The 27712-nt window shown below is 40.2% G+C and overlaps 1 protein-coding gene across 2 annotated transcripts in view; it reads left to right on the top strand.

The window, feature by feature from the left end:
* KDM3B (lysine demethylase 3B) overlaps positions 1–26433 on the top strand; it is a 40839-nt gene extending 14406 nt beyond the window's left edge. For both annotated transcript variants that reach the window (XM_071758987.1, XM_071758986.1), the window contains exons 7-24: positions 477–1055; positions 2516–3758; positions 4123–4324; positions 5647–5861; positions 6587–6739; positions 7760–7867; positions 8554–8681; positions 9290–9569; positions 10500–10756; positions 11717–11983; positions 18229–18400; positions 21423–21513; positions 21601–21731; positions 22572–22691; positions 23201–23340; positions 23472–23648; positions 24140–24274; positions 25083–26433. In XM_071758987.1, the coding sequence (XP_071615088.1) occupies positions 477–1055; positions 2516–3758; positions 4123–4324; positions 5647–5861; positions 6587–6739; positions 7760–7867; positions 8554–8681; positions 9290–9569; positions 10500–10756; positions 11717–11983; positions 18229–18400; positions 21423–21513; positions 21601–21731; positions 22572–22691; positions 23201–23340; positions 23472–23648; positions 24140–24274; positions 25083–25163 (4479 nt within the window). In that variant the 3' untranslated portion in view covers positions 25164–26433. The remainder of the gene's footprint in view (positions 1–476; positions 1056–2515; positions 3759–4122; positions 4325–5646; positions 5862–6586; positions 6740–7759; positions 7868–8553; positions 8682–9289; positions 9570–10499; positions 10757–11716; positions 11984–18228; positions 18401–21422; positions 21514–21600; positions 21732–22571; positions 22692–23200; positions 23341–23471; positions 23649–24139; positions 24275–25082) is intronic.
* Positions 26434–27712: the final 1279 nt, after the last annotated feature.

Below are 27712 nucleotides of genomic sequence, written 5' to 3'. Positions count from 1 at the left end.
AGTGGTTCCATGATAACATTTGAACCTGTATTTATCCCTAGGCTAAAGGGCAATCTGTCTCCTGTAGTTAAATATTGTAAGCTTTGGATAGTGGACAGAAAGTGTGCCCTTCAGAACAACTGTGGGGTTTAGACTTGTAGAAAAAATTAGTGTGAAAATAGTTTTCATGCATTTGGAAGAACTGTGTTGGAGTATGGCCATGTTGCATGTTTCTCAAAATCTGCCATGATACGGAATGCCCTACAGCAAAGTTGCTCAGCTAAAATTATTACTCTGATTTTATTTGTACTTACCCTAGTACAAAAAAGATAACTGAACACAATGCTTTGTCCTGTTCAGATGTCTTAATTTGTGATTAAGAGAAGTGTTCTTATGCTTAAATGCAATGTAATGTATGTGTTCTAAAAGAAAAATGTTCATTGAACAGTTCTTCCTGATTGTTCTGTTTACTGGTTACAATGTTTTGTCTGTTATAGGGAGGGAATCTAAAAGCAGCTAAATCATCTAAAGGGAAAAAGAAGAAGGAAAGCCTGGAGGGAAAGGATGGACGGAGGAGGAAAAATGCTTCAGAATCTGGGTGTGACCCTGCAACAAAGAAGCTAAAGGAGAGGAGTGAGGTGGATAGCAATGGTAGTGATGGAGGTGAGGCAAGCAGAGGTACTTGGAAAGGAGGCTCCAATAGTGAACCAGGACTGGATCCAAGGGCCAAACAGTTGCCTTCATTCATCCCTCAGATTAATCGCAATATACGTTTTGCCACTTACACCAAAGAGAATGGCCGAACGCTAGTAGTCCAAGATGAGCCAGTTGGTGGTGACACACCATTGCCCTTCACTCCATTTTCCTCTGTGGCTGGTCAGGCGTTAATAGTTGGATCTGGATGTAAAGAGGCAGGAAAAACACTGGACCAGGCTGGACCAGGCACAGTGTCTTGTGCAGCTGCAGTTACTACAACCGCTTTGACGCCAACAACCGTGAGAATCTCTGATACCAGTTTGCCAGCTGTTACTGGACAGGAGAAACTGAAAACAGGCCGACCACAACCCCAGGGAGAGGTGAGTATCTTATAATCCAGCATAATCAAGACACATGTTTATATATTTCTGATGTTCTGTAACATACTCCTATTACAAAGTGTGTCCATGGATATGAGAAAACTCCGTTATATCTGATGAATCCCTCCACTCCCAAAGGAAACCTTTCTATTATCTAGGAAAGAACTCAAAAGAAAGTGAAGGTGTTTGGTGAAGGAGCTGTAAGAGACAACTTTTTAGCAACCTTACCTTTATCCAGCATTAATCTGAGAAATGCAGCCTTACAGTCAGTTGAAGCACTGGACTTAATTAATTGTGTTGTGTCATATGGAAGATAACCTACTTAATATCTTGCCATTACATAAACAATTACAGATGAGAATATTCACCAAGAAGGAAATTTAAGAAACTTTAAAAAAAAAAAGAAGCCTCAAAACCAGAAAAACGGTGAGGCTACATTTAGTGGGCGTGTTATGGATGATCAGCTTCTCTGTTACAGCTATTATATCTCCTTAGTAGAAAAATGAGCCAACGGCATCATACACTATTTAGGACTGGGAAGAAAAAAAAAATTAAAATATTTGAAATGGATACCTTTAGAATTAATTTTAATAAAGAGCTCGGTCCAGAAGCAGCTTGAAGACATTTCAGTCATGTCTTTGTAGAAGGAAAACAATGTTAAAAGCAAAATAGAAGACTTTTTAATTAATCAAACGAAGATTTATAAAAACAAAACCAAACCAAAATCCCACCTCAGTAAGTACAGCAAAAATTAAGCAGCTTGTATTTTACTGTATAAAGAAGTGAAGGAAAAGGGAGATGCATGAAAGTCTAAGGTGATTGCCAGAAAGTTGAGTGGATTGCTTTTGTCTTGTCTTTTGTTGTAGCTAATGGAATGGGTGGAAAGGTGGGATAAAGGTTCCTAAGTGGTAAACTGTAAATGAGAAATAGAATTGTAGAAGACAAGAGTGCTGCATAATTAAATTGTTACATGACAGTATAACCTGCTCTCTTCCACTCCACCCTTACCCAAAAAACCAGAAAAAAAAACCCCAACAAAAATAAGCAACTTGGAGGAGGATGAAAGATGGGAGATGACTGAAAAGCAGTTCCAGTAAGGTTCCCTTCTTGCTGATTTGAATTAATACAGTCAGCAATTTAAATAACTTGGTTTTCTGTGAATTAGTTCATCTTGCCTTGTGTCTTGCTTTTCTTCTAAAGCATGGTAAGTGACTGTTAATTTTCTCCACGTGTCTCTAGTGTGTGACAGATACTGTTAGCTCATTGCTTTCAATGGCTTGTAGGTAGGAAGTTAGGCTAGTAGAATCTTTGAAGAAGTTACTTCTCTGTAAGTAATTTGACTGGAAGTTTCTATTACAGGTGGAAAATTAGAACACTGATTGTCCAATTAGATGAACTGAAGTACTGCTGAATCAAATAAGAATCCTTTAATAGGCTAATGCTTTTTTATTTCATTTCAGAATTCCCGAAATTCACTTTTGGCTTCTGGTTTTGGAGTCTCTCTCCCAAATGCTTCCCAGTCCTCGGTATTTGGGTGTGGAAGGAACCAATCAAATGGAGTAATGACTCCAGAAAGCAAGCCATCTGGCTTTCCTTTTGGTTGCAGTACTGGACAAGAGGCTCAGAAAGATTCTGATCTGTCCAAGAACTTGTTTTTCCAATGCATGTCCCAAAATCTACCTTCCAGTAACTATTTCACAGTCATTTCAGAGAGCTTGAGTGAAGATGCCTCTAGTCGGGACTCATTCAAGCCATGTACAGAGACTGTGGGTGCTGGGATCTGTAAAAGTAAAATTATTTCAGCGGACACTAAACCAGGAGCTCAGTCTGGCAGTTCTGTGGAGCGGAAGCTGCCTGTAGAATCTATGCCTACCCTTACTCCAGCCTTTTCACGCAGTCTGTTGACTACTCGCCCCCCAGATAGTCATGAAAACCTATTTTTGCAGCCCCCAAAGCTATCAAGAGAGGAACCTTCCAACCCTTTCCTGGCATTTGCTGAAAAAGCAGAACTTGGTCCTTTCAGTGGCTTTGCATCTTCAGCTCAGACAGGGTTGTCTACTCCCTCTACACCTGTGGGTCATAAGGCCACTTCGGGCTGGTCAGAATCACTCACCTCTACAGACTCTTCTCTAGCTAAGAAGAAAACCTTGTTTATAACAACTGACTCCTCAAAGATGATCTCCAGTACGCCTGGTTCAGCTGTTCCTGCTGGTGTTCCGAGTCCTTCCACTGTAGGGAATGGCCGTTCCAGCTCACCTACCAGCAACCTGACACAGCCTATTGAGATGCCCACACTTTCCTCCAGCCCAACAGAAGAAAAGCCAGCTGTTGGGCCTGGGCAGCAGGACAATCCTCTTCTGAAAACTTTTTCTAATGTGTTTTGTAGGCATCCACCCGCCTTTTTCTCTTCACAAACAGAGTTTCCACAGGAGAGCAAAGCTCCTTTTGAAGCTGTCAAAAGGTTCTCTCTAGATGAGCGGAGCTTGACATCCAAACAGGACTCGGACTCCAGTACCAATAGTGACCTGTCAGATTTGAGTGACTCTGAAGACCAGTTGCAGGCCAAGGCTTGTATGAAGGGAATCCCAGACCACTTGATGGCAAAGCTCGCACACAGTGCAGAACGCACTGCTGAGTTGCTGCTGGGAAAAGGGAAAGGGAAGCAAGCGCCAAAGGGTCGGCCTCGCACAGCTCCCCTGAAAGGTGATGACTTGAATGCAGGGTGTATTGGAAGCACAAGGAGGTGGGAGATTGGGGTATCTCCTGTGTGATGAGCTATATGAACCAGCCACAAGTAAAAAGCTCATTTGTGTTCAGTATGCAGCACACACACAGGGTATTTGCAGGGCTAACAATGCATCATGTATGTGAATTAACATGTTCACTTTGAGAAGTGTTCAAGCATGTATTTGTCAGGACAGAAGTGTGGTGTTTTGCGGACCTGAACAGTCCTACTGGTTCTGCATGGATATGAGCATACAGATCTGAATATGTGTTTGTTTGGGCCAGTTTCCTTTTGCTGTTTCAGTTAACTAATGGGTTTTTACTTCTACTTTGCCTCACCCAGTTGGTCAGTCTGTGCTGAAAGATATGAGTAAGGTGAGGAAGCTGAAGCAGTCAGGTGAGCCTTTTCTCCAGGATGGCTCTTGCATCAACGTAGCTCCACATCTGCACAAGTGCCGGGAGTGCCGTCTGGAGCGGTACCGCAAATTTAAGGAGCAAGAGCAGGATGACTCAACTGTGGCATGTCGCTTCTTCCATTTCCGGAGGTGCTCGAATTCTTCCTTCATTCATATGTAGTCTATGTGCAGAGCTTGGACCATATCCAAGCACAAAGTCATTGCTTTACTTATGTAATGTGCTTGGGTGCAATAATGGAAGATTTAGAGTCTCTTGCATTTCTCTGCATTGCCTGACTGGAATTCCCTCACTGGGGCAGGAGAAGCTGCTGTTGGAAGATACAGCTGTATGATACTAAGTGAGCCTCCAGATCCAGCCTCAGGAGATTGAATTTTGTTTTATTTGGTAAATTCACTGTTGGGTAGCAGTTTGTATTTAATAACTGTCCTCTCTCTCTTTCTTAAGGAGTTCAGAACAGAGATAAAATTTTAATTAGGTCAGCAAGTAGCTAAACATTGGCAGCATGTGGCTAATGTTTGACTAGGTTTTGCTGAGTACAGAACCGTGTTTTAGAAAAAGAATACTGTCTGTGTTTCTTCTGTGTTGTGTACATGTCTTACGGTTCTTGGATGTGTCATGCTTCTCTTCACCTTCCATAACTGCCTATTCTAGCAAGTACTGTTCATCTTTTTCCAAAAATATGTTTTTTCACTTTCTGGCGCATAAAGGATGAAGAGAACTTGTAATGTGTGCCGCTCTTCAGATTGTAGCTGATTTTCTTCCTGAACTTATTAAAAATTAATCTAGCATTGAGGTTAAAGAAAGATTGTTTTTGCTTCAAAATGGCGTTACCTTTAATATTGTCAGGAGATGTGCAGGGTTCTGTTAAACATCTGTTACCACACAAAGACTAGGAGGGTCAACAGCTACTGATAAAACAGTTTTGTCTTTGTGGAGAGCAGTGGAAAGAACAATAGGTACATTTAGGACTTTTGTCTTGAAATGTTAACTGTTAAAACGGTTGCTGCTAAGCGCTTGCAGCCCTAGCTATAACTAAAATACTGGTTTTCCAAATGCTGGGAAATAACTTAAAATAAACAATGAGTTAAACTGTGAGAACCATGCACATGATGCAGCTGACCAAATAAATTGAATTTTGTGATCTCTTTCAATTAGTAGTACAGGGAAATGTTACTTAGCAAGCTGTAGCAATTTCCTGTATGTGGAATTTCTCACCAACACTTACTGGGTCACAGAGATTTGTTTTACTGGGTTTTCAGACATATCCTTCGTGTAAGTTATGCTTTGTGTTATTTGGATTTGCTTAGTAATCGTACTGGCTGTAGAGTATAGCACTCTAGCTCAAGCCTTTTTTCCCCTTTTTGGGTTTATGTTCTGACATAGATTGTGTTATATGCTAATTAAAAGGTGATTGATCAGCTTCTCAATTGCTCCATCCTCTCTTCTGCAGGCTGGTGTTTACCCGGAAAGGTATTCTACGAGTGGAAGGTTTTTTGAACCCGCAACAAAGTGACCCTGATGCTATGAGCCTCTGGATTCCTTCCTCTTCCCCTGCAGAGGGGATTGATTTGGAAACTTCCAAATATATCTTGGCCAATGTTGGGGACCAGTTCTGCCAGCTGGTGATGTCAGAGAAGGAGGCAATGATGATGGTGGAGCCACATCGTAAGCTGGGCTTTTGATGTCCTTTTTTATTCATCTTCTCTCTGTAATGGGTGGAGGATGCAGTGGAATAGAGTTGAAAGTACAATATCACTTATTGTTAAAATGCCTCTCCTTTTCTTCCAAAGAGAAGGTTATGTTCACTTCTTTGGGATGTGTATAATTGTGGGACCAGCATTTGAGTGTTTTTCTTTGGGATCACTGAAACATTAGTACCAAGAAAGCTAATGTTAACTTCCCCCAAATATCATTAAGTTTTTTTTCAACAAATAAATGCAGAAATCAGTTGACCTGTACTCCTAAGAAAATAGAAGTAACTGCAGAACATTAACCATACTGGCCACCTGTGCTTTATGAACAGCTTTTCTTGCCTATTCTCACGCATTCTTTGTCTTTTAAAAGTTCCTGTTATTTGCTCATAAAACTAGCAGAAGTTTTACATTTTTGTTCCTTGAAATGCATTTTCTCTGTACAATGCTCCAGTTCTTGTAATGTGTGCATTTTGGGACTTTACCTGCTCTTAGAAATGGGAATTTTAATAGTGTCACAAGACTAGCACCTCACAAAATGTGTCTCTAGGTGTAAAAAGTATGTGTTTGTATACTCTGCTCTCAAAGTCATGTTTCTGTGAATTGTTTCATTATCAGTATTACTGTGATATTTTCAAATTAAGTGAGAGAAATGCAGAATGTCAAAGCTATAATTCCTGATGTTCATTCTTTTTATAGAGAAAGTGGCATGGAAGCGAGCAGTACGTGGTGTGAGGGAAATGTGTGATGTATGTGAGACAACACTCTTCAATATTCACTGGGTTTGTCGCAAGTGTGGGTTTGGGGTCTGTCTGGACTGTTACCGGCTGAGGAAGAATCGTCCACGTAGTGGTGAGTACTAAATTTTTTTTCCTCCCATTGTAATCTTTGAACTTGGTTTAAAATCTGAGAATTGAAATTTTTCAGACTACTTTTCAGACTGTTAATGTGCTACTTTTTAGCTTTGCAAGTAGGTATACAGACAGGAGAGCTTAGTTTCCTCTGCCTGGAACTGACTTGCAGATACTTTCTGCTGAAAAAGCTTGGGAGACAAGAAAAGATAGAGTTGCTCCATAGCTTAGGAAAGCATAATGTGAACAAGAGTATGATATTAAAAAACAGGCTGGAAGCCCAAATTTTTAGGTGTTTGGAAACAAGAAACTAGTAGAGATGAAGGGAAAATTGCTGTAATAGTTTTATAACCTGAAGAGGGATTGCGGTGTGTTGACCCTGGCTGGATGCTAGGTGCCTTCCAAAGCTGCTCTATTGCTTCTCAACTGGACAGGGGAGAGAAAATAAACTGAAAGGCTCATGGGTTAAGGTAAGGACAAGGAGAGATCGTTCAGCAGTTACTGTCATAGGCAAAACAGCCTCAGGCAAAGTAGCTTGATTTGTTACCAATTAAATCTGCTCCACCATTAGCTTTCATGGGCTGCAGAAGGACAGCCTGCCTTGCCATGGTCTTCACCACGGGCTGGAGGGGATCTCTGCTCCGGTGCCTGGAGCACCTTCTCCCCCTCCTTCACCAATACTGGTATCTGCAGAGTTGTTTTTCTCTCATATTATCACTCCTCTCTCCATCCACAATTGCCATTGCACAGAGTTCCCCCCCTGCTCCTTCTTAAAATACTGTATCACAGAGGTGCTGCCACTCACAGAAGTGTCTCAAAGCAGCCACTCTTGTAGCTCAACTGCTACCAAAACCTTGCCGTGCAAACCCAGTACAGGAAATTGCTGTAGATTGTTTTCTAATGGTCTGTATTTATAGTTTATTTCTGCATTGTAAAGAATTTTAAAAAACTATTGATTCAGAAACATTCAGTATTGTAAAGCTTTAGTGATGAACTTTTAATCTTTTTGTGTCTATTTCAGAGACAGAGGAGATAGGTGATGAGGAAGTCTTCTCATGGCTCAAGTGTGCAAAGGGTCAGTCTCATGAACCAGAGAATCTTATGCCGACACAGATCATTCCTGGTACAGGTAATGCTTGAAACTGGAAAGAAAAAATTCCTTTTTTTTTTTTTTTTCTCAAATATGAGGAATCAAGTGGAAAAGATTACTAAGATCATTGACATTCCAGCTTTTACCTTTCCTAGCATGGATTTAGAGGAGACTTTGCTGCAGTGGAAGGGTTGAAGGGCCGAAGGTAAGGTAATCCAAGTAAGATTGAGCCATGGGTTTGAACTGAACACCCTTCTAATACTAACTGTGACTTCTTGTCCTCACTGTTTTCAGTTGTATCAGTAAAGTCAGTCAAGTTGCAAGAACTTTGTTCTTTTCTCTTGTGGGAATGGAAGGTAAATGGTCAGTGCTGTTTACTTGTCTGTTTACATAAGTGGTCCTAGAGATCCTTTTAACAGTACTCCAAGGAATATATAGTCTCTTTTGATGGTTCTAAATTGGATTTACAATATCATTGGACCCTGCGTGGAGCAGGTGGTAATCTGCAGGATTTGACAGGCATGACAGCCTCTCAGTGTCATTTGAAGCCAGTGTTTAGCACAGGGCTCCCCACTGTTCAGACACATCTTGCTATGGCATGTGATCTTCAAGATACTTAGCAGCAGTACTCAAGAGCTCTCACCCTTCTGAATATACATTATAATTAAGGCCTTGGTTTTAGATTTCTTTACATGTGATATTAAGGATTTTAACTTTATTTCTAGCGCTTTACAATATTGGAGACATGGTTCATGCAGCACGAGGCAAATGGGGCATTAAAGCCAATTGCCCATGTATTAACCGGCAAAACAAATCGGTGTTGAGACCGGCTGTCACTAATGGAATATCACAGGTATGTAATATGAGGCTGAAATTGCTTTGTTTGACTTTAAGATCTCATAAAATGGTAGATTCTTTACACTAATCTGTCATGAAACACAAACTTTAATTTTTCATAGATGTTGTTAGTGGTTTAGCTTAGCAAAAATCTTCTGGGACGTTTTTCAGGGATTTGTGGTGCAACTGTTGATTACCAAGTAGATATTTGTGCTAATATTCTTATGTAGAGTTTGGGTAGAAAGCCATTCATATTATGCTGTGTGTTAAAACAAACCACTATGAGTAGCTTGTGTTTGTATTTATTTTGTTGGGGTTCCTGAATGTCACACTGAATCTAGAGCAGTTCTGTTACTGTTAACACAAGGAGTCCTCCTGTAAAAAAAGAAATAAAAGCCTGAAAGATGACTGAAAAATTTTGTGGTAAGAAGTCACACCACAATGTAAGCTCTAATATGCACAAACAAGAAGTACCTGTACTTTGCTGCTGCTCTTCTGTGCTTAAAGCAAGTGAACAAACAAAAACAACAAAGAAAACCCAATGCATTTGATAACTAAAATATCTCCCAAGTTGAACTCTTCCCTTTATTCAACATTTAGTAGTTGTTTATATTTTTGTTTTAGCTTCCGACTGTAAATCCTAGTGCATCAGTCTCTGGAAGTGAGAGCACCTTTTCCACTGGAGCAGTATCAGCAGGAGTAGGGCAACTGGAAATGGACACTGTTCCTAAAACTGAAGGAACTGATAGTAGGATAGAAGAATCTACAAAACCAGAGATATTATCAGCAAGTAACACTGGTGAAATAAAGCCTAACAGACCATTGTGTCCAGAATCAGCTCCATCGTCAGCCTTACACTGGCTTGCAGATTTAGCAACACAAAAAGCAAAAGAAGAAACAAAAGGTGAGTAGAAGACATGCCCTCTGGGGTTGGAATTAAAAGATATATGATAATGTCCTGTCTGGTTGCTATTGTTTGTGAGAGTGCCTAGCCGTAAATAGAAAAGAACATGGTAGTTTTAATTCCTTTGCCTCTTATAACCAGTTTTCTTTTACAGGCTTAGGAATATGCAAAGCTGGAAATACGATGATATAGCTGAATTAAAAATATTGCCTTGTCACTCCTTGCTTATTTCAGTTCCAGTTTTTCCTTTTATTTTCTAAATAAGCAGCTGATGTAAAATGATAGTAATTGATTGCAGATGCAGCCTTGTCATTTTATAACTATTAAAATAAAGTTGTGATTTGTGAAGAATGTATTTCCAAAGAATTGAGAGTGTCTACTTGGAGGGTCAGGTTATTATTCAGTAGTTTGCGTGTGACTCAGTATGAAATAACTATTTGCAGAGTACATTTCCCAGCTGTCAGGAGTGGCCTGACTAACATAGGATTTATTCCTGTCCCTATGTTTAGCACGAGCTATTTTGATCTGTCAGTGTTAAGTGCACATGACCCCTTCACTAGTTTTGCAGCACTTAGCCACTGTGATATTTTGACTGTAGCTAAAACTTGAAATATTTCATGTCGAAGCATTAATTCTCAAAGTCAAGGAAACCTTTTTTTAATCAAGTCTATTACAAAGTTTTGATTTCTTGTGTATAAAACCTCTTCAGAGCATATCTGCTGTGCTATTCAAAACCTTAGCTAACAGCATACTGAGAGTAAAATCTATCACTTTGAGGTGCCTCATTCACTATTGCAGTGATAATTAGCCTTTCCCACAAGATTTTGTCAATACCCTGTTTAATGCAAGAGCAGATTCTTTCAGAGAACTTTGTGATCCTTTTAACTTTGCCATTTTTCTTTTTTTCCAACATTGCTATTTATCTTGCAGAATCAGGATCACTGAGGTCAGTGCTTAATAAAGAATCCCATTCGCCCTTTGGATTGGATTCCTTCAACTCCAGTACAAAGGCTTCTCCACTAACCCCAAAGCTGTTTAATAGCCTCTTACTGGGGCCAGTGACATCTAGCAACAAAGCTGAAGGCTCCAGCCTCAGAGATCTGCTACACACAGGGCCAGGAAAGCTTCCACAGGTCCCATTAGACACAGGAATTCCCTTTCCTCCAGTCTTTTCTGCAGCTTCTACGGTAAGTAATATTGTATTCCTTCAAAGTTATTTGTTCTAGGGAAGAGTTTTGTGATGATCTGTTTCCATCTAAATCCTTTGATAGTATCTTATTCTTAAATGTTGAAACAAGTGTGGTATCTCACCAAAACTCAACACTCTACAAACTTGTAGAGAATTTTGATGCTAATTGTTAGTTTGTGATTTGGTTTACTACTGCTGTGGAGAAGCTATTCCTTGTGAGAGACCAAGACGCTGAGTTAAAAATAGCCTTAAAATTGTTTAATTGATAACCAGCATCCTGTAAAACATCACTTTGAATTTCACGTCTTTAAAAATATTGCAGGAGCATACCACAGAATCACAACACTGTTTCGGATCTGTCATGTCTTTTTTCACTTTCTTGACTTCATGTCTTTACAAAATGATTTGTATTTGAAAGAACTCGTGGGGAACTCTGGTGCAACCCCTCACTTGAATCCCTCCATGCTTAATATAGAATATATATGAACAAAACATCTGAGAAGCAACAGTTGTGTTTGTGCAGTTGAGAAAAATAATAGATTACTGCTTATAAGGAGAATCATCTTGGTGTTTCTATAGCATTGAGATCCTGTTGTTAAGAGTAGTTAGTGTTGACAGTAATTGTGGAACTGCGTATTATCTATCTCGTGGCCTCCAGGAGGTTAGTATAAAGTCACATTTTTAAGACAATCATGAGCAGGTGATGAAAGAAAAATACCATCTATTTTTACCACTAGAGCACTTAAGTTTCAGGTTATTTTAAGTTTTACTGTTATAAAACAGGGACATAGCTGTTCTGTTCTTACTGAATACATGCCTGTCTGTGAGATTACTTGTTTACTGTTACATGGTTTTCTGATAGTAAGATGTCAGAAACTAAAATCTGAATGACGGCAGATACGCATTTACGTTTGTACTGTTGCAAGACTAAATTACCATCCGGATTTACATCTTCTAGGGGGCAAAAGGTAAAGCCAGCCTGCCTAACTTCTTAGACCACATCATTGCTTCTGTGGTGGAAAATAAGAAGACGTCTGATGCTACAAAACGAGCGAGTAATTTAGCTGACACGCAGAGAGAAGTGAAGGAAATGGTAATGGGCTTAAATGTGTTGGATCCACATACTTCCCACTCATGGCTGTGTGATGGTAGGCTCCTTTGCCTTCATGATCCCAGCAACAAAAACAACTGGAAGATCTTCAGGGAGTGCTGGAAGCAAGGCCAGGTGGGTGATGACAAATAGCCAACCCTTACTGCTTATGAGTATCCGTTCAGACTTACCCATTTGCTCCTGAGTGAAGAGTGAAGTGAAGATTTCAATTGTAGCACTACACTACCCCTGTAGACAGAGGACACAGCAGCCCTGTCCACTCCGTGCTGTACTGACTCAAGCTCATGTGCCCTTGCACATTGAACTTTTTTTATCTTACCAGCATGGGGGTGTTTGCTGTGACAGCCTTTTTAGTTGTGGTGTGGTTTGTGCTGAATGTGCTCTGCTACAGCCCAGTAGTGAATCCATAGTGATTTCCTGGCCGCATCCCAGCATCTACCCCGTATGTGATACTTTGTAGCCTCAGAGGAGGGTCCATTCCTTCCACCTGCACTATGTACAGTAGTAAAAGTGCTGCATGCAGTAATTTCTGATGAAGTTCTGTTAAAAATTTTTAGTTTACTTGATGCAATGTCTCACACCCAAGCCTTGGGTGTGAACCCAAGTATTGTTGTGAACTCAGCATGTCGTGTTGAGCACTTGCCTGGATTGTCTGAGAGATCATCAGCCAGTTAGGCCTTCAGTCATAAGGCTGGACCTTAGAATCTGCTGCCAGCACAGCCACTTTTTCAGCTCTATATCTCTAATGCTGTAGCTCAGACCTCTCCAGAGAGTCATAAAGTTTGGCCTTGTCAGGCAAGCTGAATCTTAAAAAATGGGTGAGTAGCTGCTGCTGCAGAGGAAGTACACCCATAGCTCTTAACAGAATACGATGTCCAAGTGTTCAGACTGTGTTCTTAGCATTTGGTTCTGCAGCTACCTCTGACACTGTTACCTTCACTGACTATTCAGAACTGAGATTGTTTGTGCTAGACAGTTACATCTTTCATCATCTTTTCTGGAGAAGTCCTTGTTGTCAGCTCTTCTGTTGTTATTGTGCTAATGCTTTTGGCACTCACATTACATACTTACTTGTGGTTGCTCAGAAGACGGGTGGATGACTGAGCTGTGGCAGAGGAACAGATCAGGCTGCTTGTTCCTCTTTTGACACTCAGGGTCCATTCCTGACAGAAGTAGTGCTTTTCATTTCAGTTTAGCGTGTCCAGTGAGAATGCACATTCTCTGGGTCCTCTTAGCACAAGCATAACTAGCACATAGCTATAAGAGCTGAGGAGAGGATTATGGCACCACCAGCCACTGAGTTACCAGTTAACTTCTTGTCCTGAGTTTTTTTGAGTGCACAGGGGTTTGTTTTGGTCTTGGGTTTTGGGGTTTTTTTTAGCCTGTCACATTTTTCTGATTTATGAAGGAATTCAGATTATTCTTTTGCAATGCGGTGGTGTCAGTGATCTGTCTTGGCAAAGAGCTATTTAGGTTCTAGTTGGTATACTTGAATGATTTTCTTAACCTTCTCTGTCAGCAATTAACACAGTCTTTCTGAGGAGGATCCTAAGTATTTTGAGAGCTTCTTACAAGAGATGTGTTTGTTCGTTTCTCGGCAAATGAGACTGGTTAATCACCGGGTGGAAGATACTGCACGTGGCCATGGAGTTCTTGACTGTTAAAGAATCTTGAGAGACTCCTTATGGAGTCTAGAGACACGGTTACCGATCATCTGTCAGATGTATAGCTAGTAAGGCGCATTGCTGTCAAAACTGGTGCGTGTTCCGAGGCTGTGGCCACAGCTCTCATGCTTGTGTACTATTTTTGACCCTGCTTTTTAGGTTTTGCTCCAAGTTGTGCTATTGATGCTTTAGGATTGCTTCATCTCTCTGAAGACCCTCTGTATAGCAACAGACTAGGCAAATCCTTTATTCAAAGATTCTTCAGTGGTGCTGCACTCACTTGAGTTTTCTGACAAAACGTGGAAGGAAATCTAACTGAATCTCTCTCATTCCTGCAGAAGAGGGAGCTGGTGACTTAGGCAGGAATCTGTCTTGACATGGCAATTCTGAACAGAACATTTTCAGTCAGAGATTCTCTCAACAAACTCTGTTCTCACTTGGCTGACATTCTCCTGTACATCCCAGCTGCACCTTTAAAAGTGAAGTCAAAGAACTTTAATTCCATTCCCATCCCCCAAATCATCTTCCCCTTCTTGTTTTGTGGGCTGGAGAAGTTCAGTTGAAAGGAAACTTTAGGCTACCTCCCCAGCATAATAAATGCTCACTAGGTACTAGATCTGAGTTCTGTGAAGATCTTAGTCTTAGATGGTAGCACCCCAAATTCTTGAAGAAGAAAATTATTCTCCCTTTAACAAATCAATAACGAATGGCACTCTTCAAGTGTCATGCAGAAAGCGCAACATTTTTCAAATGCTTTGTCTTAGAAGTTGTCAGAAATAAGTTAAACTGTGTCTTATCTCAGAAATCACTGGGACACCATAGGATTCATTCTTTCCAGAGCTGCTCAAAAGCATTTTGCTAGCCTGAATATCCTTATTGCTCATGTGGTGATACTATCAGGATTTTTATCTACAGCAATCTGTTCTTTTCTTAGTTTTCATACTAGAGTTTCTATTTTTTGAGATACTGAAGGTTTGGGTTGGTGTTGGAGGTTTCTTTTTTCCTTAGAGTCTGAGAGTAGATCTGGTAGGAAATGTCATTAAACAAGTCCACTGTCCTTTTACCTTGCAACCCTAGCTGTTCTTCACTAGAGAGAGCATTTTCTTCCTTCCTTGAGAAATTCTCTGTTTAATAGCTGGAAGGTTTCTACTTGGTTAAATCAGTTCTGTGGGTTTGTTTTAGTTTTGTTTTTTTTTTTTTTAATTGTTACGTTGGAATGGTTAAGTGAATACAGCAGAAATCAAAATCTGTCATTATTTTCCTGACTAAAAATGACTACTTTATCCATCATCTTAACGTCTACAGCAGTTTGTTCATCCTGTGAAAGGTACTGCCATTTTGCTCCTCGTCCAAGATCCCTAGGTTTTTTGTAGACTATGATTAAAATCTTTCCATTGCCTTAATGTTAGAATTCCTGATGGGATCAGGAAATATATTTAACCTTGGGATCAGTGTACCTGCTTTGTTGTCTTAGGTAGGTTTGCTGCTTGTCAGGGCCTTTTTTTTGGGACACAGTAGGAAGACTGCCAAGGCTTGCCTGTTCCTTAGACATTTTCCCTCTGCTGCTCTTGCATATTGGCACAAACAGTACTAGTGGGGAGAACTGGGCAATATTGAGAGTGACTGTATGGCTCTGGGTGTAATGGTCAATGCCATGGAGCCCAGGTATTTTTCTTAATCCACAGGGTGAAGGTGTGGGCTGATTGCCCGTGTTAATTGTTGTTTGCACAGCTGGTTTTGACAACAGGGTTTGGATTTTGTGATTGGGAGAACCTCTTTGAGGATTGAAGACTTCTTGGCAGAGATGAGATCCATCTAAGTGGGACAAAAGCATCTTAGCCAACAGGATTGCCAACCTCATTAGGAGAGCTATAAACCAAGAATGACAAGGGAGGAAGAGTACGTCCAGTGATCAAGAAAGGAATTAGTTGATGGGGTTGGCAAACAAGTGGTGTGGAATGATGTGAACAGAAGAAATCTCATACTCAAGAAAACAGAGATGAAGGTTGTCCACCTCAGGCATATGTACATAAGTAAGGAACTGTGTACCTCACAGAATTGTGAGGAAAGCTGTCCTACCATTCCTGGAAATCTGCATGAGCGGGTCACTTTCTGAAGTGCCTGTACACTTAATACATACAGCATAAGAAACAAACGGGAGGAAGAAGTGTGCAGTTGCACAGTCACAACATTGGTGTGTTGGAGAAGGGGTGGTATAGCTCATGTTAGTGTAGCATGGTGAGGGTATGGGTACAGACTCTTCAGGAATGGCAGGCCAAGAAGGTGATGAGGGAGCATTGCTGCTTATAAGGTGGAAAAACGTTGTAAGATGGTTCTGCTGCTATTCAGAGGGGCCTGGATAGTCTGGGGGACAGGACCAAGAGGAATCTCATGATGTTCAGCAAGGGAAAATGTAAAGTCCTGAACCTCAGGAGGAATAACACCCTGCAGCAGTACATGCTGAGGGGCAGCAGAAAGTAGCTTTGCCTGGAAGGACCTCGGGGTCCTGCATGACAGGGGGGTAACCATGAGCCAAGAATGTTGTGAGGACACGAAGAGCAGCAGCATCTTGGGCTGTATGAAGAGCAGCATTATCATCAGGTCAAGGGAAATAATTCTTCCCCTTGTCGCAAGTAGAGGCCACACCTGGAGTGCTGTGTCCAATTCTGGGCTCCTCACTACAAGACAGCTGTGAGCTTAATGGATATTCATTCTGTTAAGAGGCCATTGTTACAATCCAGGTGAAGCAGTGGTTATTTACTGGGGTGTTATTAAACAAGGTAACTGTGGAATTGCTTGTCTGTAGATTTGTTGGTATCTTTACCTAATATGCTGACACTGCTAGAACATCTGGGGATATTTGTGCTCCCTGTGCTCTTAATGTGAATAAGCCCAAGATCCACCTTCAGCTGTTGTTAATGTATAGGGCACATCTTGGAACTGATTAAAATTTGCATAGGCATGTGAACGGTCATTTGAACACAGGCAGCAGTTACTAAACCTGAACTTCTTTGGGTATGATAGTCTATATACGAATTCACATTGTACTCTCTTTTCCTTTTCTTTCAAGTCTTCTGACTCTCTCAAGATACTGCAGGGTGAGAGGAACAGACGAGGTCTTGGCCAGCATTGGGGGAATTGTCTGGTATACATTTTCCTAGTATTGTTATACTTGAGCATTTATAGGAAGAGGCCACTCTAATCTCGTTGTGCAATATATACATGGGGTTAGCCTAACCATATTAAAACCCCTTTTGCAAGTGAACAGCCACTCTTCTGCTACTTGGCTTTATACCAGGGAATTAGTTATGATCCATGAACATATATGAAGAATGAGTGAAATAGTTTTAAAAGTTATATCAGAAATATGAAAATTAAAGTGAGAAAGCTTTACTACAAATGGTGTTTCTAGTGGTATTTGCATTTGTGCTTAAAAAAAGGGAGAGTAGTAAGGCAATACCCACTGTACTTTCACAGGCAGATTGGCCTCTGGTGGCTGCCAGCCCACTGCCCAGCCATGCTCTCTCTCATGAGAAAATAAGGTGGAAAAATGATAAAGAAGGGCATATCACTTGGCAGTTGCTGTCACAGCCAAAACACATTCAACTCATGAGAAAGTAATTTAATTTATTACCAATTAAAAATAGAATGGGATGGTGGGGGGAGCAAAGACAAAGCTAAAAGCACTTCACCCATACCCACCCCTCCTTCCTAAAGGCTCAACTTTACTCCTTCATCCCAGACTCTTCTACCTCTTTGCCCCCCAGAGCAGCACAGGGGGAATGGAGAGTAATGGGAGTTGCGGTCAGTTCACAACACTTCATCTGTCCTGCTCCTTCCACCTCACTCTCAGTGTGGAATCCCTCCCATACCATGCCAGCATGGGCCCTCTCCACGGACTGCAGTCCTTCAGGAGTAGACTGCTCCAACATAGGTCCCCAGTGGGCCTCAATTTCTGCCAGAAAACTTGCTCTTGCATGGGCTTCTCTCCAAAGGCCACACCTTCCAGGAGCTTGCTCCAGCATGGGCTCTGCTTGTGCTGCAGCTTCCTTTAGGGCATCTCCTCCTGCTGCAGTGTGAGGTCCTCATCTCCCCCAGGTTCTCCACAGACTGCAGGAGGGCAACTTGACTTCACCATTGTCTCCTCCACAGGCTGCAAGGGAATCTCTGAACCACCTCCTCCTCCTCCTCCTTCTTCACTGACCTTAGTGTCTGCAGAGTTGTTTCTCTCACTTCCTTCCTCTCTGCTGACTCCTGCCCCTCGCAGATGCAGAGCATTTTTTACCCTTTCTTATTATCACAGCAGTACCACCAACATCAATTACGAGGTCAGCTTTGGCAAGTGATGTTGGTCTGTTGGAACCAGGTGGAACCATCTGTGTCCAGCATGGGGCAGCTTCCAGCCTCATCTCCCAGGGCCCACCTCTGCTGCCAACATCTTGCTTTGTAGAGCTAATGCCTTTGCCTTAGTGGGTCTTAACAAAATGCCACTTTTAAAGCAACTGCACATGGCCTGGAACTGAAGTTTGCTTTGACTCTGGTTATTTGCTTGATGCACAAAAACCAGACATGGATGACTATAGACTTGTGTCTTTTTTATGATGGTAGCCAGGAGTCTCAGCTCATAAGAAAGTTTGGCTGCATGTATAAGAAATTTGGTTATGGTGGAGTAAGCATTCATCTTTGTATTCTCAGCCCGTGCTGGTATCTGGTGTCCATAAGAAGTTGAAGTCAGAGCTTTGGAAACCAGAAGCTTTCAGCCTGGAATTTGGAGATCAAGATGTAGATTTGGTGAACTGCAGGAACTGTGCCATAATTTCAGACGTGAAAGTGCGTGACTTCTGGGATGGCTTTGAGATAATATCTAGTAAGTAATATCTATGGCTGACTAGTTTAACTGAGCAGAATGTCTTGCTACCTTCAACTCCTCCTTTTCCACGTATTTTCTCAAAAAAAAAATTAATTAATAATTTTTAAAAAATCCGAATAGCTAGCAGTCTCATCCAAAGAAGACATTGCTTCTTACATGTAGTGCACATTAGAAACTACTTCATTGGTGAAGATTAGCGCAGGGATGCCCAAGAAAATGGCTGTGCTACTGGGGGGGAGTGTGTGTTACTGCGATGTGTCGAAAGATAATCCATTCCATGGGAAACAACTTTTTTTAACTCTACTCGTTGAAATTAAACATAAGTTGCCATCATTAAGACATAAAGCGATTTGTCAACCCTTACTCTCCTTGCAACGTCAGTGTGTATTGTAATCAAAGGGAACTTGCAGAGCTGAAACTCACTGAGGCTTTTGCTGTTAAAATTCAGACTTGGTGGAATCCATCAACTAAGTAACCTTGACATTGCAAATTATTTTTGTAGAAGATCATCTGCGAGTAAAAATAAACATTCATATGTATTATGAATAGCAATGCTGTGTGCATACCTCATGTGATAACACATTACTTAATGCTGGAGTTCTTCATTGAGAAAACAATCTGTCAAGTGAGGATGCAGAAGCTAACCAGTTAAAATTCCTGAGGATATAACTGGTCAGATTAAAGACCATCCAAAAGCATAGTTCTCTAATTTAGATTGTATATATACCCAGATGAGAGTGATCTTTTATTCACAGATGTTGGAGAAGTAATGATTAATTGCAGGGTTGCTGATTTTAGTGTTATGTTTAAAACATTTTCTGTATTTATTGCTATGTGCACATAGCAGAAATTGTGAACTATTGCGTGACTTAGTGGAATGTTTGTTCAACAGCAAACAGTGATAGATTTGTAGATCAAGAATATTCCCTTCCCTTGTCATTTTCCCATCAAAGAGCCCCCAACTTTCAACTTGTCTCTGTGTGGTTCCAAGTACAGAGTCTTGTATTTTGTACTGTTAAATTTCATACTACTTCTGTTACCTCTCAGAAATAAATGGCCTGGAAGGCTACCACAGTGTGTTTTTTTCTATGTATTAATGGTAACTGGGAAACTTAATGAACTCTTCACTTTTGTGTTGGAGTCATTAATGAAAATAGTAAATTTGTACAGGTCAAGTTATCTTTGAGAAGTGTTATTTGTATTTTGCCTCCAGACAGATCCCTTCTTTGCAGCAGCATCAAATACTGCGTTTCTTTTAAATAATGCCTTTACCACACTTCATATGAGAAATGTTAGCTGTGTGGGTTGGAGAATCCGATCCTTTTACCTGGTTCCTTGTTTTTCAGCCATGTCCTCAATTTAGAAGAGTATTATTTGCTGCTAGTCCACAGATTTCATACATTAGCTCATGAAAACTGTTCACAAATTATATAAGGACCCTGACTTCTCTGCATTACGTGAATTTTAGATTGCTCAAATATGTGGTTGTCTTCACCCTGCCCCCCACTCACATAATGTTATTGAAGAGACGTAGAACAAACACTCAATTTGGAGGTAGTATTAAAATAATCTATTACCTAATCTATATGGTACTTCAGTTAATTTTAATCTTGTGCTACTTACTTGTAGTACCTTTGAGTTTTAAGTGGGCTTTTGGCAGGTCTAGCATTTTTTATTTGATCCTTATTAAACCTGCTTTTCTTTGCTGATGAGATGTTTTCTGGGTTTTGTTCAGTTTTGTGTAATTTGTCAGACCCACATGTTTTCCTCCAGGTAGCTCTTCACTTTTCTTTCTGGATCAACATTATACAAGTTTCTTCTCCTTGTTTGGAACAAGGATCCTTGATGAGTTCAAAATCTTGAGTACAGGAAGTTCTGAAACATCTTTAAATTCAAGTCCTTGGGCTTTTCAGGTCAATTGCCTCTCTAAAATCTGTAGCTCATCAAAATTAGTTTTCTTAAAATTGGTCACTTTGGTTTACATTCTTAATTCTTTTTCATGTCAATAAAATAATTTTTAATGTTTCAAACTAAGGCTGTCTCCTGTAGCCTGTTGATACATAGTGCAGATGTGATTCACGTGTCTCCAGGTCCTAGCTTCTTGGATTAATGATTTCTCTTCTCGTCCTTTCAGCAGCTCTGCTAGGTCTGGGTAAGATCAGTTTCTTTTTTTGTCTGACAGTCCTTGGTAAGGTAGGAAGTGGTGAAGGATGTTGACCTGACTTTCCAGGCAGGAGGGGATGTGAGGTGTCAATCTGCAGTACACCCTCTTTTCCAGCTGATGGCTTCAGGTCCCATTGTGAAGGAACCAGTAGAAGGAGTGAACTTTGTTTCTAAATGTCATGCTGAGTCTTCTAAGCTGCTGTGTGTACCACTTCTTAGCCATTTAAGTACATGAGGCAAAACAGCCGTTGATGTGATCGTACATCCACTGTTGCATATTTGATATCATCTTTCTGTCCTGACAGCTTCGTCTCTTACCAGTTGGGACTTGCACACAGCACTTGAAGAGCAAATGTTTGAATTTGGCACCCAGCTATTTTGAGTACTTCCAGAAGAATTTAAAAAAACTAATGGCTGTCTCCCTAAGTAACCACCTTCCATTTAGCTTTTTTGGATGTGATGTACCATGGTGTATTACTTTATACTGAGGTTAGGGTTGATTACAGAGCATGAACCAGTAACTTAAGTACCATTCCTCTTGCAATGAATGATAAAACTCCGTTTGACTTTACTAAAGGTAGGAAGGCAGAATGCTTTGTAAAGGCTTGTTCTCAAAGGTGAGTAAATGCTACTCTAAAACTTAGCAGTGTGAGATCTGTCAAACTTCTGCTGTAGGTAACGGTACATATATTAACAGATATCTATAGTTGTTAAGCTGTTGTTTGATCATACTATGATAATGCTTGGGATCCCAAAGAAAAATCAGGCAATGTACAAAAGACTTAAAGCTTGAACAGGATAATGGGCTGTGGTAAAAAAGATACTATATGAAGAAATCTTTCTTTATTTCTTGCAGAACGGCTCAGGTCAGAGGATGGTCAGCCAATGGTACTGAAGTTAAAGGACTGGCCTCCAGGAGAGGACTTTAGAGATATGATGCCTACAAGGTATGTAAACCTTGTTAGCAATGCCCATAGGACTGCTGTATGTACTACAAGAGGAAAGCAAGCCTGTGTTCTCTTTTTGCTCTCTAGATTTGAGGACTTGATGGAAAATCTTCCTCTTCCTGAATACACCAAGAGGGATGGCAGACTGAATTTGGCTTCTAGGTTGCCGAGCTACTTTGTCCGTCCTGACCTGGGTCCCAAAATGTATAATGCCTATGGTATGTGAGAACAGCTTTGCAGATGTTGATTTGTGTGGCTCAGGCTCAGGTGTTTTTAAGGTTTTGCATTGCAGTTATTGATAAAACTACGATAACAACACACTGAGGATGTGAAGGATTTTTCATCGTTTAATCTTTTTTTTTTTTTTTTTTTTAAAAATGTTTTAGCTCAATAACCAAATGTGAGCTTAACGTAAGCTGTAAACCAACATATTGCAGTTCCAAGAGAGTGTTCATGGGGTTATTTTGGGTTTTTTAGAAGTATGACATCACAAATAAAATTAAAAACCTAGGAGGTTGTAGACTTAGGCAAGTTCAGCTTACTCATATTTAATGATGTTCAGTGTGTTGGTTTATGTATTGCTTGACATGTAAGCTGAGTGAGGAAGACTGTACACCAAAGAGCTTACAATGTAATCAAGCAATATATATAGGAGTGCAGCAGGAAACAAGGTAATCAGTGATGGCTACCTTGTCTTTGTGTATTGCTAGTTGCTAGCAATAGAAGGAATGGATTTATTTTGTTGAATGATCTTAAATCTCAAAGTTAGACAAAACTATAAAAATCATAAAGTACACGTTCAGGCTTTGTTTCTAAAATGCTTGCTTTCTCATGGCTTGTATGTACTATATTTACTACTTCTGTCTTCTGTAAAATAAAAATAATACTTATCAGTAAATTTTTCACTTATGCCACATGTGACATGAAAAATAACTTCTTAACTGCCCTTTGATGTTGGTTTCTGCTCTTGTTCTGTAAAGTTAACATTCTAGAAAGATCTTCCAGGCAAGTTATTTCTAGTAAAGCTTTTAATTTGGGTTTATTTTACACTGTTATAGGTTTAATTACTGCAGAAGACAGGCGAGTTGGTACCACAAACCTGCACTTGGATGTGTCTGATGCTGTTAATGTCATGGTGTATGTTGGGATTCCCATTGGGGAAGGGAACCATGATGATGGTAATGTTTGAGGAAAGCTCTTTTCTGTTCATTACAAATCAATTGTGTGTGTGAGAAAGAAGGCTTCTATCTTTCATTGTCTGTCATGTCCATGAGATATAATCCCAAATATACGAGGCTATTTGCTACCTCCACAGCACATATTTAAAAGTGCACTAATGCTTCATTAGTTCCTAATTGTGGAAACAACAGGATTGTGCTAGAAATTAGATACCTCCCTGAAAAAAGGAGGAGAAAAGGGTAATAAGTTACTCTTTCTTCTCCTTGTGTATGAAAAATTTTAGTCTGTTCAGTTTGAAATAGTGACTGTGCTGTGTGATTTTGGTTTAGTTGGTGCTTTTCCTGAGTTTTGTTAAGATGAGGCTTGGTATGGGCTTAGAAAGGGCACTGTGTGATGCAGCAGTTGTAGTGTGACCATCTTCAGCAGCTCAAAATGCTCCTTCCTCTTCTGTATGTCAAAAATCAGAAACTTTGTAATCACACTGCTTTTCTCTGGAATTGCCTTTCAGAGGTTCTGAAAACAATTGATGAGGGAGATGCTGATGATGTAACAAAGCAGCGAATCCATGAAGGAAGAGAGAAACCTGGAGCATTGTGGCATATCTATGCTGCCAAGGATGCTGAAAAGATACGGGAACTTCTCCGGAAGGTATGTTTTACAGAGGAAGGAGGCTTGAGCCTGCAGGTTTCCCTGACTGGCTTGCTTACAGCAGCTGATTATATGATTTGATGTCAACATCAAATGCATAGGCATTCTATTGCTGTGTATCTTCGCCCTAGGTTGGAGAAGAGCAAGGCCAAGAAAATCCTCCAGATCATGACCCCATTCATGACCAAAGCTGGTACTTGGACCAGACGTTACGTAAGCGACTCTATGATGAGTATGGTGTACAAGGCTGGGCAATAGTGCAGTTCCTTGGAGATGCTGTGTTTATTCCTGCAGGTGCTCCCCATCAGGTAAGTATTTCACCACTAGGCCATATTTAAAAATAGAATTGAATTTGAGGCACAACAGTTACTTTGCAGCTTCAAAGTAACTGTTATTACTGATCTAGGTTCCTTTTTCTATATATTCACTTCTTACAGGAACTATCTGAATCAGATCTTAGTATTATAATAGTAAAAATTATGTAAATACCTGAAGGAAGTGTACATATGGTGATAGAATTAAGAAAAAAAAATGGGATGAACGGTGGGAAACATTTATGTATAGCAAAACTACAAAAAAGTAGCTCAAAAAAGTGTGGAGAAGAGTAGAGAATGTGCTTTAGACAAACACCAGTGTGTGTGGGAGAATAGGAAATGTGAGACATCATGTATTTTTTTTTTTATTGTTAGACACTATTTGGGTGAGATCAAGTAGGCTATAGTTCCTGTTTCTGGGTTTTTTTGGGTTTTATGTAGTTCATTTGAGTCTTGAATCTATCATTTGATACGGTTTTTTTTAGGTCCATAATTTGTACAGCTGCATTAAAGTGGCAGAAGATTTTGTATCTCCAGAACACGTGAAGCACTGCTTCCGCCTGACCCAGGAGTTCAGGCACCTGTCTAATACTCACACAAATCATGAGGATAAACTGCAGGTAACCATTTTATGACAGCAGTCACTAAATAAAGCCTGTGTTTTGCCAGTAGTATGTTGTGTATAAGATAGTTCTACAGAGAGAAGACCACAGGAACTTTTTTTTTATTTCACCTATGTCAGCATTTTTTGTATATTAGTAATCTCGTGCATGTAAAATGAAGGAGAGTGGAGATCTGCAAAATGGCTGTTCTTGCAAATAAAAGTACTTTTTATATAGCTGCTTTCCAGAATGTCACTTGAGAAAGTCAGAAACAAGGCAGAGCTTTGACTGTGAAATAGCTAAGCTATTCAACAGGTTTCTGTGAGCACTATTGGATTTTTCATCTGTCATCTTCCCTAGTTTTCTGGAATACACACAAATTAGAATAATTTCTAACCTCCATACAAAGGCCAACAATCATCTTAATTTACACAGGGTTAAACCATATTGTTTTTTTGCTCCTTTTGGGTTTGACTCACGTGAATCTGTAAGTGACTTGGACCACAAGGACTTTTTAAAAATTATCTGATGTGTGACTTCATAGTATACTTTCTTCTAGCTCTAAAGAGAGAGACTTTATCATAAAATAATGTAAATAAATATATGCTGCTGGGTGACCAGAAAAGAAGTTAATAAATCAGTGCGGGTGTTTGAAATCTGTTTGTCATCTGTGACAGATAAAATTTGTGCTGCTGATATCCTGAAGCAGTGACAGTATATGCTTTGTGTATACTTGCCAACTGTTGGGAATTTGGCTGTCATAGTTGATTGTGTAGGTCTGTAAGACTCTCTTAGTAGAAGATGATTATTTTTTTTCCTGTTACAGGTGAAGAACATTATCTACCATGCAGTGAAAGATGCTGTTGGCACACTGAAAGCTCATGAATCCAAACTAGCTAGATCGTAGGAACTGCTAATTCCAAATGCCCTGTGAACTAAGCCTTTTGCTGACCGTATATACAGGGACTTCACACGACTGCCTCTGCAGGAGCAGAGGCTACACACTAAGAGCTGGTGTGATCAGTATTACACACACTCTTCAGCCACTGTTTTCTACGCTGCCTCAACACCGAAGGTCTAATGGAATGTCGCACTGTTACATGCAGAGTTCCAGATTCTAAGGAAAGGTGCTATGTCCCTTTCCTGTGGCCTTTTGCAAATTGGAAGAACATGGAAACCGCTTGGTGTTCCTGCATATAACGATTAGAGATGGTATAAAGAGTGTGGATGTTTTTGTTTTTCCTCATGCCTAGTTAGTCTCCACAAAGTTAGAAGGAATGTGCTGGAGATGGGTTGTTGTCATGCTGCAGACTTAGTTGATAGCTGCTGAAGGAGTGTGACCAACAGTAGCCCAACTGCAGAAATTTAAGCAAACTTCCCATGTGAGATACAGGCCAAGGAAAAGAATAAAGCTATTCTCTGCACTCCCCTTCTCGTAGCCGTTTCTCTATACACTGTAGAGTTGCAGAAATAAAGGGAGAACCCACTTTTTTCCCCCAGGAAACTCCAAAAATAGGAGAATTGTGTATTTAGTGAAAAACTAGGTTTGTAGTGAAACAGTTAATATTTCATGAAAGTAGATATTTTTAGTATTTTTGAAGTACCACAACTGTTCCTGAATTTTCAAGGAAAGGCGCATTACATTTAGTCTTCCTTTCAATACAATCAAGAAGTGATTTTTAGAAAGCAGTCCAAAATAGCACAAAAAACAGCCAAAGGAGAGTGAATAGAAATTGACACCCCACCTTCCTTGCCCATACTCCTCACCCATCTCCCCTCCCTCTCCCTACACCACCCTGCTTCCTCAGAATGAGAAATAAAAAGGAGTATAAACTCTGTTCTCATATGGAGATGTTGTACATCTCTCCCTGCACTGGTGGCTGCAGGCAATAGTTCATCCTATACCAGTGCTAGCTGAAAACATCCTTTCCAAAGTGAAGGAAAAGTTAACTTTCAGTGTCAACTTTGTCCAGAACTATTTTGAGTAAAATGTTCCTGCTTGATAGAACTGTAATCAGAATTTACTAATGTCAGCATTGATGCAATGGATTTCATTGTCCGGGTACATGGGGAAATGTATCTACCTTATATCCAGCTGTACTGTAGTGCCACCTGCAGGCCTGTTAATATGTTCACGGTTATTTCATTTTTTAAAAAATAAAAGTCATTTACTGTAACAGCCTGGGCAGTTTCTTTCAGGCTTATACACTGATCTCCCTGGTTTGTCTCGCCTCTGCCTCTGGTGTTGCAGGCTACCTGTTAAAATCTTGCCCTGTGTCTGACCAGAAGGCTTTAGGTTTTTATGCCATTCAACTTCACCGTATTCCCATTGAGCAGATGTGCACTTCTGTTTTAGTCTGTCATACAATCCATTATGAATGGTTAGCTATAGCCAAGATGTTTCCCTCATTTGTGTGTGTGTGTATAGACAATTAGAATTAGATGAAGATCAGAAAGACAGAGATTTGTCTGTGTACGATGCTGTAGCTTTGGTCATTTCCAGTGCAGTGAGCTATACCAGGCTCTGCATCTGGTGCTGAACCTTTGTTTGGCAAGTATTTTCTGTCACGTGTATGGTTAGGATGCTCTCCAGGATACGTGTTGGGATTCTTGGTTAATGAGGTTTGTGTGAAGGGTCAGTGTAAGTACTCACCTTCCAGTTCCATCATACTTTATGTAGAGCTTATAGCAAAAGTAGCCAGCTGAAGTGAGTATAAGATTGGTTTAAGATGACAGCTGATAATGTTACCTGGAATGTAAGCAGATTAAAGGAGAGACTAGAATTTTTGAGAGAAATTTTTGAGCAGAGGGGAACTAAAACTTCAGTTGCATGTCTTAAAATTTAGTTCACTGCAGTGAACCCCTTATTTATTCTGCTAGAAAAATACACAGCCTTAGTTGGAAACCAACTAATGAATTGCTTTCTTAGGTAGGTCTTAAGATGTTAATTGCACAGCACTATGCAATATTACTAATAGCTTAATAACAGAATACTGCTAATAACTCTGTTATAATTTGACCTGCTGCAGGGTTTTGTTCCAGAAACAGCCCTTCAGCATCAGTAGTTTCTTCTGGTGGAAAGGTAAGTTCATGAATTAATTTCTCATTCTTTAGGATATAGACAGAGATCGAACTCCCTATTGAGAAATGTAAATTGCTAGCTTAAAATACCTTTCGTAAAGTTGGTCTAAAGCTCAGCGTGCTGCTTAACAGTGAGCTGCAAGACATTCACAAGACCACCTGCTCGACTAATGTTGATATTCATATTCTGTTTTTCTTACCACAATCTATTTCTAATGCATTGTAAATCCCCACACTGCTCTTTGGCATGTTAAACAGTTTTAAAACAGTAAGGCACATACCATTTACCTATCCTGCAGTTATTTAGCACTCCACATATGTTGTATTTGCCATTTCTATGAATTTTCTCTCTTGCATTTGCATCTTCCGCTCAAC

This window comes from Heliangelus exortis, chromosome 15 (genome assembly GCF_036169615.1).
Source record: "Heliangelus exortis chromosome 15, bHelExo1.hap1, whole genome shotgun sequence".
Classification (NCBI taxonomy): Eukaryota; Metazoa; Chordata; class Aves; order Apodiformes; family Trochilidae; genus Heliangelus; species Heliangelus exortis.
The sequence above is the reverse complement of the archived record's forward strand: the minus strand, read 5'-3'. Positions and strand labels throughout refer to the sequence as shown.